The sequence below is a fragment of the Bacillus rossius genome, chromosome 3 (genome assembly GCF_032445375.1).
Source record: "Bacillus rossius redtenbacheri isolate Brsri chromosome 3, Brsri_v3, whole genome shotgun sequence".
Lineage (NCBI taxonomy): Eukaryota > Metazoa > Arthropoda > Insecta > Phasmatodea > Bacillidae > Bacillus > Bacillus rossius.
Window position 1 is genome coordinate 69,613,215 of NC_086332.1, and position 14,219 is coordinate 69,627,433.

General features: G+C 39.3%; 1 protein-coding gene across 1 annotated transcript in view; it reads right to left on the minus strand.

The window, feature by feature from the left end:
• LOC134531459 (multiple epidermal growth factor-like domains protein 10) overlaps positions 1-13,898 on the minus strand; it is a 40,371-nt gene extending 26,473 nt beyond the window's left edge. The window contains exons 1-3 of the mRNA XM_063367173.1: positions 13,784-13,898; positions 3,463-3,588; positions 135-278 (exon numbers count right to left, since the gene is read on the minus strand). Of these exons, the coding sequence (XP_063223243.1) occupies positions 135-278; positions 3,463-3,588; positions 13,784-13,850 (337 nt within the window). The 5' untranslated portion in view covers positions 13,851-13,898. The remainder of the gene's footprint in view (positions 1-134; positions 279-3,462; positions 3,589-13,783) is intronic.
• Positions 13,899-14,219: the final 321 nt, after the last annotated feature.

A 14,219-nucleotide genomic window follows, 5' to 3' on the forward strand; every position in this document is an offset into this window, starting at 1 on the left:
GAGACGAGATGAAACGACGTGTCCGTACCCGCGTAGCTTGAGGAGCCCCAGGCCCTTGCAGGACAGTGCAGGCTGGTCCCGCGCAGGGACCGATTGGCGCGCGGGTAGCGGAAGGGTCGGGCGAGGCTACTCACGCACGCTGGGGTAGCACAGGTCCTCGCGGAAGTGCGCGCCCTCCCTGCAGCCGCACACTGCCCCGGGCAGGCACCGCGCGTGCGCGCCGAACGGCCGGCTGCACTGGATGTCGTGGTCGCACGGGTCGCCCATGGCCGCCGCCTCTGCCACCACAAATAAGAAATGTGTGCGTGTAATTATGCACGCGCCTTAGAAGTTTTACTTACGTGGCGTAATAAAAACTAACTTATATCAACGTGAAAATAATATAATAACTGGAGTGATATTATAAATACTGTTGGTAAGGTAAAAATTCGATCAAATTAAAGAAATTCAATAAATACTCATTATGCAATATTAATATAAGCATGTGTATAAAACTAGTAATTTTATATGTATACTAAGTTAATCGAGTTAATTTTAATATATAATAAAAAATCATTTAATATGGTTATTGTTTATTCAAATTTTATTGTTTGAGATAATTATTAATTAATAATGGAATATTTATAATGTAAATAAACTATACACACGGGAACATAACCCCGCTTAATTAAATACACTTGTAAATGTTTATAAACACAATTTCTATCATTAATATTCACAATAAATAACTAAAAATTAATCATATGGACCACTTTCAATATCAATTACTAAAGTATAAGGTTTAAAATCATATATGTATTTTTATTTGTATGTAGCCTTTTTTTATATGGCATTTTTTTCAATCCTGTGAAAATTTCGTTCCATGGTGCGCTCGCATCGTAAAGATTCACTCTCGTTATTTTTTCACAATGCGCCTAAAGAAGTATAACTTTAAAACTCATGAGAGATATGCTGTCACAAAATCCATTATTCACGAATTTAGATTAAAATTACTTAAAGCTTAAGATAACTCAAAGTGTACATTCAAGATTTACAGAAACTCGTGTAATAAACTACTGGATGACGAGAATGTTTCCTGGCAAGAAATTGAACAAGATTGTTGGAACATGTGTACAGACAGGACCGGCGCGTTCATATAGGCGAACTAGGCAACCGCCTAGGGCGCTAAGTAGCTGCGGGTGGCGCAGCCCGACACATAACAGCTGATATAATATGTTTAACGATTATTGAAACTAGATGAAAATGGATTTTTGTAACAGTTTGGAATGTTCATATTGATATAAGTAATTATTTAAAGTCCACGGTGACCTGGATATGATTTGTAATAAGTAAAAAGTAAAAAAAAAACACAAGCTTACTTACATTTGATTGTTGACCAAATATTAGACTTACGTGATGTATTTTGAGGCAAGAAAATTTTTTTTTGGAGTTTCCGGGGGGGAGGGGGGTGCATTAAGGTTTTTCGCCTAGGGCGCTAATTTACCTTGCACCGGCCCTGTGTACAGAAACACACAATGATATAATTATGGGTATATGAGCAGAGGTGTAGGAGTGTGCCAACTGTCATGCCGTTTTGGATAAAATTTACTTTTGGGCCTATAATCTCCTCTTCGCTCCATCTCCATTATATAATTTAGAATAGTTGTCTCTGTTTTTACTTCTTTTGAATTCAAGTTGGGCGATTCAAGATAGTGACACACATTATTCTAGATGGTGGCCCGAGTATATTTTAAAGATCATGGTCAAATTTCAAATGTCAGAATTACTCACTATTGTGGAAGTGACGTCACAAATCCAAGATAGCGCGCGAAAATCCAAATCGCACTCTTCTCGCAGCTAAACTTAAATACCAACTTTAAGTGTGACATATCTATCACTATCGATTCCACAGTTAATACTGGACTAAAACCACATGTGCAGCAACACTATCATTGCACTCTCGAAGTGTGAACTGGAGAAACTCTTAAAGATCTTAGGTCCACGTCTTCCAGATGTTAGTCTGGCTTGTGAAATCCCAGAAGCGACTCAGCACATACTACACTATTTGGTAATAACATTCAATTATCTAGACCGCTCAGGCCATTCAACAGAGCAACCACAGTCAATCAATATTCTAGAGACTGTGAAGTCCCGATAGTCGCATAAAGAATTTTCTTGTTACATATGGTGATTCATTCTAGCATCGTCAACAAAATTAATAGTGATATTTCACTGATTGTTAGCGTAGTGTGTTAGCTGTGTTTTTCCATGTGTAGGCCTACGATTTAAAATTTAGTTTTACGTTTGTTGGCACATACTTTATGAACAGCTCGCTTTTATCACATCCCAGGACAGGAACTAACTATCCATTTACCACCGCCAAAAATATACAACCATAAAACCAGCGTGGACAATGCTATGAAGCTTGTATTATATGAAAATAGGGCTTGAAAACAATGTAAACAATGGGGCATTATTTCCTGCCCTAAAACGTTTTTGCTCTATTGACATTACAATATACTTTCTCATTCTTAGGTCAGATTATAGAATAGATAATATGCTACACATATATTATCAGCATGCTTATATCTCGAGTAAGCTACTGTACTGACTAGAAATAATTTTATTTTTAAATCTGTTTAAGTAATGCAGATGCAGTCTGTTGTCCATTGAAACATTTCGAAGGTGCTTTGTGTCCATGTCAAAGACTGTAAACATTTTTTTCATGTAAGTTATTTATTTTGGGGTCAAGAATTTTGACGGGGTTGAAGAGTGTATGTTTACCTGATAATAGCAGTTTTCTAACATTGTTACAGGACATGCTTAGCAAAACTAATATTGAAAATCTTTCACAAAATTAATGTTTGTCATGGTTGCACCTATATGAGCACATTCTTATAAAACAAATCCCGATTTCGAGGCAAAAAGGAACCCCGTGTGAACACAAACAGCCTCGACGGACTAAAGAATCACGGCAATTGGCTATTAAAAAAACATGTGAGATAGCTTGCCAGAGATGTGTAAAATCTAACCTCGGTAACGATATCATTCACGTATTCTCATGCTGAAAATATAAAGTGCGTCACAAATATGTTTTGGAAATAAATGTGTTACTCCCTATTATTTCGATAAAATTATTTAACCGCAGTAACCAATTCTGCGGTGATAATAGAACTTTAGTCAATTAAAAACTATTCAATCGTTAATTTCTTGAAACATTTGTATATACGTTGATAAAGAAGTTGTTCGGGTCCAAATTTAAAGGCGTATACTTGCATTGGGAGGCACTTAGGACTACATATTTCAGTTGGTTTTTATTCAGGGCAACTCGCAACCGATGTTTGCCTAATGAATTCAGACTCATCCTGTATATATCGCCATGTGACATATACAAACCCCCCCACCCCCCTAAATATCATATCAACGGGTTGGCTCCACCACTGTGCTGTAGCTCTGGCCCCGGCGATACAGGAACTTACTTACCCTTGAGGCAAGCGAGGGTGTTGTTGCGGTGACTGCCGTTGATGACGAAGCCTTCCTTGCAGCGGCAGTACGTGTTCAGGACGCAGTAGGCGTTCTCCACGCAGTTGCTGTCGTACTGGCACGGTCCTGCGACACACATACACACGCAAACGCACATCGCGCCGTCGCCAGGGGATAGACTTGAAGGCAATGAGTTGTTCATGTGAAACATCTTAGCTCTCGGTATACGGCATTTGGTGGGAGTAATTGCGTGAATGGGACGGAAATGTGTTACTACCATGCTGCCATCTGTGGTGGATGTCGCGAAGCAAAGTTCACAAAGCCAAAGGAAAACTTTATAGTGCTAACTGTTAAATAAATGTTTACATGATGAGCAGTATTTTAATAAAATCTTTGTTGAAAATCGGTTTGAAAGCCGGGTTTTGTTATGTTTTCAACTCTTTTTTCGCTTTTATTGCAGCCGTTTCACTATAAATTTTTAAATTTCGGTCTGCTAAGCAAATGATTCGATTGTCGACTTAGCTTCTCCGGTAATCAATTGTAGTGGCGGGTGCGAAAACTATTTGTGATTTAAGTCAATAAATGTACTTGAAAACACCATTCGAATATATATTGATCACGCTCGGCATTAAGAATTCTTCGTATCCGAGTTTCGTATTAAAAGTGTATTTGCAACATGAGAACACATGAATCTGCTCGTTACTGAGGTTAGATGTCATACATCTTTGACGAGCACTCAAAGACTCGTTCACATGTTTTCCTCCGAACTTACATCATTCTTTGATTGACCCTCAAGAAACTCTTGTCCTGAATGATTTTCGACCTTGACCATTAACACTAACTCAGGCCAACATCTTGAATGATATCGTGGTTGCCATCTTGGATCCACCGTAATGAATTCTAAAATTTAGAGACTGTTATTCTAAATCCTACAACGGAGTCGGAGTAAAGATTGGATTAACGAACAAAGTCAAAGGTCAAAGTGGAGTTCATCCGATATGGTGGCCATCAACGTACCTATTTCTCCAGAAACCCCTTAGTTATACTACTACTGTTGATGCACACATGTTCATGAAGTCTTGTTTCTTGCCTTGCCAGCTAATATTCCATTTTAGCAATAACATTCAAATGTTAGTAGTTATATGGCGTCGCAACTGAAGACGAGCACTTGGAGCTACGGTGTCTGAATGGTGCCGTAGCCCATTTGGCTGCACTCTGGCCTTCGGAGCGAGGGGTCTGAGTTTGAGTCCTTCGTTGGCCATGTGTGTAAATTTGTACGGCCTAAATTCGTCACACTAGTTACCACAGTCAATTTAAATGTCAAATCTAGCATATAAATGTTAATTAAAAGAGAAGTTTGTCTTGCTGTTGATGAACATTAATAACCAGTCTAAGGTCAATTAAAAATACTTTTAAAAAGTGTTCGATTACCTATCGGGACATTCCTGGATATTGAGAAATTTGGAAACGCTGTTGACTTTACCTGAGCATGTAGGTCATCTCTGGGTGCTCGTTTTCCCGCTGCCAACTCATTCCGTTGCTTCTCAACTCAAACATTTCATCCGCAATCCTGTTACAATAGCATTTATTTCGACGAAACGTTATGCTGTAATTGATATTATTCATTCAAGATTCGCTTTAACCAGATATATTTCCAAACAATTTTCCCTCTTGTATGACCCAAAGAGCCTAAAAATATTTGAACTGTGCTATTGTTGTCAATAATTATGAAGAACGAAATACATACCACAAAGATTTTTTTTATATTGGAGATATTTGCACATTGTGTTTTAAAATCGTACGCTCTATAGGTGTAAAAAGTAATATTTATTGATAAATCTAAGGTTAGGTACATGTTCACTGATATCAAATTAGCTGTTATTTTTACGATACTTTTTTTTATTGAAACAGTCATTCATTATGTTAGGTACATGAATAAAAGTGCATCAAAATAAAAATAAAAATATATTTTAAGACGTCTAAACAAACGTATGGGTTACTATAAAAAATTGGTACCATTATAACAGGTGTAAAAGTATTTTGCTGTCAATAAAGAGACCAAATAATATTTTCCAGAAATTTTGGAAGTCCAAAACATACATAAGAAATATGATTTGCACTTCCTGGATTCTTCTGGACACCGAAACCGTTCTCTTCGTCTTATTTATAGCAAAAACACTACATTTAAGAAACTCGACTAACCCACGTTTACCATTTACGTCACAGAGGTGTTACCATACGCAGTGTACGCAGTGACTACACAGCGGCAGTCGCGGCTGCTAAGGGATGACGTTAGGAGCGATAGCCCTTCCCGAACCCGAATGTTGTTTAATGCAGTCAAGTTAACTCAAATACTTCACCACATTTATTTTTAGTTTTAAAGTTGTGCGAATTTAGTGTTTCAGTACTGACGACGGTACCAGATCTCAGTTCCCATAAACGTCCATACTGTTTTGTCGTATAAAGCCTACTGTGTTCATGTGTTCCGTCGTCATTCTGTTGCCAGAATATCTGTTTTGGTATCATCGCTGGGTTCGCCAGTGCGTCGTTGTATTTTCGTTGTGTTGTCCAGATTATATGTTTGCATCATCTTTGTGTTCCTCTGATTATGGTTGTGTTGTCCGAGGTTGTTGTTCGACAGTATTGTTGCAACTGTCTCGTCGTTGCCAGCTCACTATGTTCGTCTGTGCTGTGATAATTTTTCCTTCACGGACTTCTCTGTGCTGTCTATTTTACATTGTCATGTTTGGGGGTTGTGTATCTATGTTTTATTTTTGATAATTAGGGTTCATCTATTACATTCAGTGTATATCAGAAATGGTTGATGACCAAAATATTGTTTTAATACAATCTTCTCCATTACAAGAATCATTCAAAGAACGTGCCACTATTTGAGAAAGTAAATTTAGTAAATATTCCAAGGCCAGTCCCTGACATTTAACGTCATGTTTTGTATCTGCATCCATCTTTGTGAGACAGCCCCTCTCGAAAAGTGTTCCCGTAAGAGGCCCCCTTCACAGCGTAGTTACGTGGACGCGTAGTCACAAGAGCTCGCAGGCGAGGCAACCGATATCGCAGGGCATTTGGCTTCTGTGCGCTTCGCTATTCTGCGTGCATGCGGCACGTGGGGCTGGCCGAAGACGGCGCGGGGCCGGGGGAAAGCCCCGGTGCGCCCCGGAGGCGGAGGCAGCCCACCCTATGTGCGCGCCGCCCACCCGGCCACCTGACCGCCCACCCAGCATTCCGCGCAGAGGCGCTCACGTCTTCACCGTCCGGTGGTTGGTGGACGAATAAGTCCACCCCCGCTGATAGCGGATCGAAGGAAGCCTACCATTCCTTCACTTCTGTCCAGTCCCGAACTTTTCCGACCAGTACACGAACACTTCCGACCAGTACACTAACACTTCCAACCAGTCCACGAACACTTCCGAAAAGTTCACGAACACTGATCGGCCAGACCCTCCTGGCCACATACAGGGACTTACATCAGCTCGGCTGTAAATGGTACTAAATACACACTGTTCAGAGCACCAGACCTTCAATGGGTAATCATCCTTGAAGATAGTTGCAACAAGACGTGCCGAAACGTTACGCAATCATTTATACGGACGTGTCCTCCCACCGAAAGCCAATAAGTGGTTAGTGACTCTGTCCACAAATACCTAAGATCTAGACCAAATAAACAATGTTAGCTTATTTATGTTCTGCGTGTGCTATTAAACCTATATATGTGGCTATTTTGCGCGTACTGAAGAAAGGTCTGATTTTGAATTGCCGAATTCACAAAACATTTTTTTTTGTACTTTAGAAAAAAAATTATTTGGAGACCAGATGATAAGAAATCATTTGTAACAATACAATAAAATCACTGTAAACTTTTACAATTTATTTCTATCTATGGTTATTTTTGCATAAATGAAATAGTTTTTTTTGGAAACAAAAAGTGAAAATTTCATGTCTTGCTTACGAAAATTGGTGGATAATATAAAGTTATGATAATATATTGAACAAGCATAATCTTTTTTTAAAAACACGGAAAATTAACCAAATATTTATGAATTGGACTTTATTTCGTTTCATTATACTTATTAATGTGTGCAGTTAGTACTGGAAAGGTATTCAGGGAAGATTTAAATAATTACTTTAATAATTGAAGGTAGTTGGACAACAGATATAATAAATACCCGGGTATACAAAGAAACCGAACTAGTAGTAATGCGATTTTTTTTTGTAGCGCTACAGTTGCTTTCATGTAAGTGTACAAATTTACAGATACTAGTAATTTTCAAGGGTAATTTCAGTTCCATTTACAAAAATGAATGACAGTGTAGCTGAAGAAACTGACAAGCATCAGGACGCGAGGTGATGATTGTATATCTGCGCGTGTCCGCTGTATCAGAGCCAACAGACGTTATCTTATCGTAGGAATGTTTGCTGCTGAAGCTAGCTTCCCGCAGTCGATTAGAGATTCCCTGTGGTTTTAGTCACTGACAGCGACAGGTTTCTTGATCAATTTAGTTCGTTAAAGTTTTACGATCACCATCGTATTTATATCTGCCATCTGGCTGATTTTTGCAATATAGTTAACACACAGAAAACCATTTTCTGTACTTTCACAAAAGATTCTTTAGGAAACCAGTTGCCAAATAGTTTAAAATACCACAAGAAAGAAATTGTAATTTTGTACAACACATGGCTACGGTTAATTTTGCATGTATGAAATACGTTTTACGAAATAATACTGAGTATTTGTTTTTGCAAAAATTGGCGGATAATTTTATAATTTAATTGTTTTTTAAAACAATGGGAGAAATAATTGAATATTCAATAATTATACTTAGTATTGTTTTATTATGCCTTCAAATGTGCGATGTTAATATTGTAAAGCTATTCAGGGACCGGTTTACATATAACTTTAACTATTGGAGGCACTGTAACAACACAAATCATAAATGCACGAGTAAAAATCCGAACCAATTATTACTATGAACACTAGTTTGTAATGATGCAGTTGTTTTCACGTTAATGTACAAATGAACAGATATCTATAATTTTACATGAATATATCTGTACCATTTGCTAAACAAATACAGTGAATGCGCATTAAATATTTCATAACCATTCTAAACACTGGTACGAGTGAGGACTATGCCAGCAATGGGAAAGAATGTTCAGTGACTTCTATAATATACTCCACAGTCCTTTGCACACCCGAGAAAATGTCACCCGTAAGTAAATTGGTTCCTGTTTTGCATGAAATATCAAGTAATGTGATTCGGTTCTTCTTCGAATAATTGTTCCACATTAAATCGCAGCACTCACAATAAACCGTGGGCTAATCGCAGAAGCAGCACAAAGGTAAAAACTTTTTTCATTGTTTGAATATTGCTTTAGAACAGCGAAATTCCAGTCTCTAGATACTGTGAATAATAATAATTATAAGAAGAATAAGAATAATAATAAACACGTACGCCTGGAGTTCACGTGCGATAGAAGTGAAACTTATTGCGTATTAGGTATAGATTGAGATGAATTATTTACATTTTCAATGGCACAATCCACATAAAAATGTATTATACTTAAATAAAGTTAATGGCACCAATCAATAACTCTTTTACACATAAATAAATAAATTGTAAATACTTTTAATAAAACAAATATGGTCAATTGTTAGCCGTTACGAAGTAATAAACAAACACAAGCAGCGTTACGAGACTTCCGAAGCATCAATGCTGCGTCATTTCTACCTCTCCCCTGCCGTCTCCCCTTCTGGCCGTAACAACTGGCACATAGCATGCTACAGTACATACCTATCCCCCCTCCTTGCCATATTTCCCTTCGATCGCTATTGCATGTGTAGGAGTGGCGTCGCCACTGATGCACTCTCCTGCTCTACCGGTTCCCCCATCACGTACCTAACTATTCCTCTCGTGCGATTGGAATTTTCGTAATGCTCGAAAGTTTTAGCCCCCTCAGCAAAGAAGTTTCAATTCAAAACTTCATATAAATACAACACTCTTGTTTAGCATGTTCGGAGTGAACATCGGCTAAATAAAGTCATATCAACACTTGGCCCTGTACGGAATAGAAGCCCCCACACCCCTGCTTTTCGCATTAACATGAGACAGTGGTCGCAGAGCGTTACAGAATGGCGTACATAAATTATTATTTTTTTTAGCCGCTGAAATGTGGAAAAGTGGTCTTCTAAAATAATCATATTAACGACGTTAAAAAAAGTAGGTTGACATCTGCCGGTTGTGCTAGGCAAATTGACAAATTAAACATGTTACGTAACGTTTTATTACTATTTATACTAATTATATCATCGATACGCTATAGTTAAATACATATCATATGCTTCATTTAATTTAAATTGATTAAATCATCATTAACATTTCAATGTGGTTTTCGGTCGCACAACATGTTGTAAAAATTTTTATTCATAAACGTTTTGCAGGTTCCATTGTGCTAACCACCTCACAACATTTTTGTTACCATTAAATAGGTATTGCCTTTGAAATAATTAACTAATTAGTACAGCTGACTTCCTGAAGGTATTGTATTAAAACATGGCGCGTATTGTTGAAATTCATCAAACAGTTATAGTTATAAAAGTTTCCCTTTGGCTTTGTGAACTTTGGTTCGCGTGATCCGCCACAGATGACATCGCTTTGTTTCCACATTTCCGTTCCGTGCGACTTCCGACCAGTTCGCGAAACCGCTCCCGCCGAATGCAGTGCGCCGAGAGCTGAGATGCCGCGCGTGAAGAAAGAGACAGAAGGCTGCTGACGGCGGGCGATGGGGGGTGGGGGCAGTCCCCGGGCAGCGGGGGGCGTGCCGTGAAGGGCCTTGGGAGCACGGGGCGGGAGGGACGCGAGAGTGGGTCAAGGGGTCCCGGCGCTGCAGTCGTTAATTGCCGCCGTAATTGCCCGCCCACACTGGCCGCTCAGCGAGCCACTGCGCGCCACGCAAACAGTTGCATGCTGGCTGCGGCGCCCGGCTTCCCACGGGGAAATAAAAAAAAAATTAGCACAAACTTTTCTTTTAACAATCTCCATAAAAATCCTGATGTCTAAATCAATATCTGGTGACCGACCCATAAATAACTCTATCAATGACTTTAACTTTTATATTAAAAGTAGGCCTATATATCCTTAGGGACCCATTAGACTGCTACGCCCACGCCAGCGGTTTCTTCCTTGTAGTTGGCGGCCTTACTATGCCTTACTATGATTGGTGTTCTTACAGTATAGGTACATGTTCCGAAAAGAAGATCAACACATTACGAAACTCAGCCGATGCAACAGCGTTTTAATCCTCAACTAGTATCGATATATTTTTACGAAATATTCTTGTTCCTAATATATCGCTTGCAAATTTATTTTGTGAATGGGAAAGAAATATTCATGAAAACCTACAGATATTTAAACATAGAGACTGGAAAAATTCGCGAATTCATTTCACGATAGGATACAATCCTATCCCCTTCAACGGCAAGCTGGTTCAGTGATTGGACCACACTTTACCTGAAGGACTATGGCCCAATGAAAAAATCTTAACAAAATAAGTATTGACTCACAAGCAATCCCAGTTAACAGGTCACGAGTTCGTAGTCAATGAGCAGGTGTAATTTTCCCAAGAACAGAGAGGATTGTGTAGTCTATCGTTGAGGTCAATGAAACTGCGAAATTTTCCAGTCATTATTTAAACATCTGTATACTTACATGAAAACAGCTGTATCACTACAAAATAGTGTTCTCAGTAATACTGGGTTCGGATTCTTACCCGGGCATTTATGTTTTGTTTTGTCCGAGTACCTCAGATATTTCAAGTTATTTTTAATCCGTTAATATATTTTTCCAGTATCAACTGCGCACACTAATAAGTAGGGGCATGCATATTTCGCGAAAAGATTCCGAGACAATATGAAAGTTAAAGCATTGTAGCATCGTTTGTGTTTCGTGATTGGGTGAGTTCTTTTCAAGTACACGACGATTGTTACAACACCAATCACAGTAATTCAGCATGGAAGCAAACGCGTTCTGAGTGGCTGGTCAAATAAGTCAACGGCTTCTCTCGCATACGGCCGCCAATCACAAGGAAGAAGCCGCTGATACGGATATACCTTGTTGCAGTCTTATGGGCGTTGAGACGTTGTCGCGGAAAATGCGTGCCCCTACTAATAAGCATAATAAGATTAATTAATGTCAATTTATGAATAATCGATTATTTCTTCCATGGATTAAAATATATGCTTGAATGCAACATCACTTAAAATATAAAATTATGCGCTAATTATCGTAATAAATCCTCAGATTTATCTTGAAAAACGTATTCCATATTTACAAAAATAACCATAGCCATGTGTTGTAAAAAGTTACAATAACTTTCATGTAGTCTTTAAATATAATTGTTTGGCAACTGGTTTCCAAAGAAATCTTTTGTAAAATAATGAAAATATTTTGATACAATGGAGGCCATAAGTATTCGTATCATTATATTAAAGATATGCTGGAATGCATACCATTTTACTCCGGCATTCGTGCTCATTGGACCACAAGTAAATTTCACAGGCCCCGATGGACAAAAGAAACAATAACATCATATCCGCATACAAATTATACAGTCATGCACGTTTTGACCTAACAGTAAAAACGAGCAGTAGCGAATGGAGAACGGACATCGACATTTTGTGTACAATTGTTTGAAGATCATCCTGATATCAGGGATAAAACGTGAATGCTAGCAGGTATACAATATTAAGTAGTATTGTTGAGCAACGCGTAAGTGGTAAAAATCACGGATTAATCTCGTTATATAATAAAATTCAAATAAGCATACCTTTGTGCGGCATTTCCTCGCGACTCTGGGCCAATAAGAGACCCTAAATCAAAGAAGTATCGAATCACGCAGATTACTCGGTTGCGACGTCTCACAAGTCAGCAAAAATGAACGGATGTTTGCCCAAGTATGCAGAGGATCATATTGGGCCTATCTTGAAGGGTCGTTTAACACGCGAATTTTTCTAGACCCTAGAAATTGGGTATTTTCTCGATATCAGGTCTGCTGATGGCTCAAGAGGGCGTGCGACATGTTCGAGACATGACACATTCAAGATTTCAGTGACTAATAAGATAGACCCCATGATCCTCCATGCACTAGGGCAAATTACGCCTGCTCATTGGCTACTACTGACTCGTGACACCTGTTAACTAGAATGCTCGCGATTCGATGCTTCCAATGTTGAAGGTTTTTAATTGGCCCAGAGTCCTTCAGATGAACTGCGGCCCAATCACTGAAGCAGCAAAGAGGCAAACGTACTTGGATTCTAGCCTGTCGCGAAATGAATCCACGGATTTATCAGGTCTATACACATTAAGTGCGGCCAAATGGTATCAATAGCACGAAGTCAAGCCTGTCGCGAAATTAATGGGCGAATTTTTTCCATGTCTCTTGAAATAAACGGCTTTTAGAGCGGTCAGTCTCAGTAGGCGCCGTCGTCACCGGACAGACATCTCACGTGCGCCGGAGCAGCGTAAAAGCGGTCGACCCCGCTCGGGTGCTAGAATCACACTGTTAAAAATTTTCGCCTTAAATTTACGAAGAACGCCCGTTACAAACTATCCAGGGATATTCGTAAATTTGTCGTTAACTTCGTAAATTTACGGTTGCAAAGTTCAGTCACTGTGAATACGAATCTACTACAATAATCTATGTGTAGAAAAAAAAACTCAAAAATTTGTTAGGACTCATACAATAACAATTTTTTTTCTCTCTCGCGTAACAATTAACACCGAATAACAGAATTCAGAAGTTTAATTACGGTGAAGACTTGATGTAAGTTTTTGGACACACGCCATTGCTAAGAACTTTTCCTGTTGAAGAAAAACTAAAAAAACTAAAAAATAAAGAAATAAATAAATAAAACCCAAAAAAGACAAAAAAACGCAAAATTAAGCAAAAAATTGCTGTTGTCAACAAGGATATAAACACCACAAACTATTCCTTAACAGGAATATTGTCAACAAAACAAAGAAAAAACAAAATGTAATAAGAGAACGAAAAAAAAAAAGTTTTCCTTCAACAGAAAAAGTTCTTAGCAATGGCGTATGTCCAAAAACTTACATGAAGTCATGCACTCCCATTGCACAAATCTTTCAAAGATAATATTAATTACGGTGAAGTTTCGACAAAGATGCAGTTATCTGAAATGACGAAGCATTCTTCGTTTATTTGAGGCGGATTCTTCGTAAATTCATTGTAAGTTGTTGACAGTGTAGTGCGCCCAGAGGACGTGAGAAGGCGGGAGGCCGGGACTCACGCGCGACGTTCTGCGCCTGCGCCGCCACCGCCAGAAGCACCACGAGCACACCCGGCGCGCCGCGCATGGCGTCATGGGCTGCTCCGACTGCCCGACTGCCGCGGCACGCCCGCACTATCGCCTCGCCGCTATCTGCTTATCGCGAGCCTTCCCCCACCCGCCCCCTTCTCGCCCCTTCCCCCGGGACTGCGCACCTTCTCTCTCCTGCAGGATGACGGCACCCACTCCTTCCCTGCGGACGGTCCGCTCCCGTGTCCTCGGACTGCTCAGACTGCACGATATCTGCTATTAGCAGCGAATGGGAAAATTCGCGGTTTCAGTTACCTCTAGGATAGACTACATGTGCGTGCTCGAGAAAATTACATCTGCTCATAGGTAGGGGCAGGTTTTTTTCGCAGAAAAGATCTGAACACTTATTAGACTGCAACAAGGTATA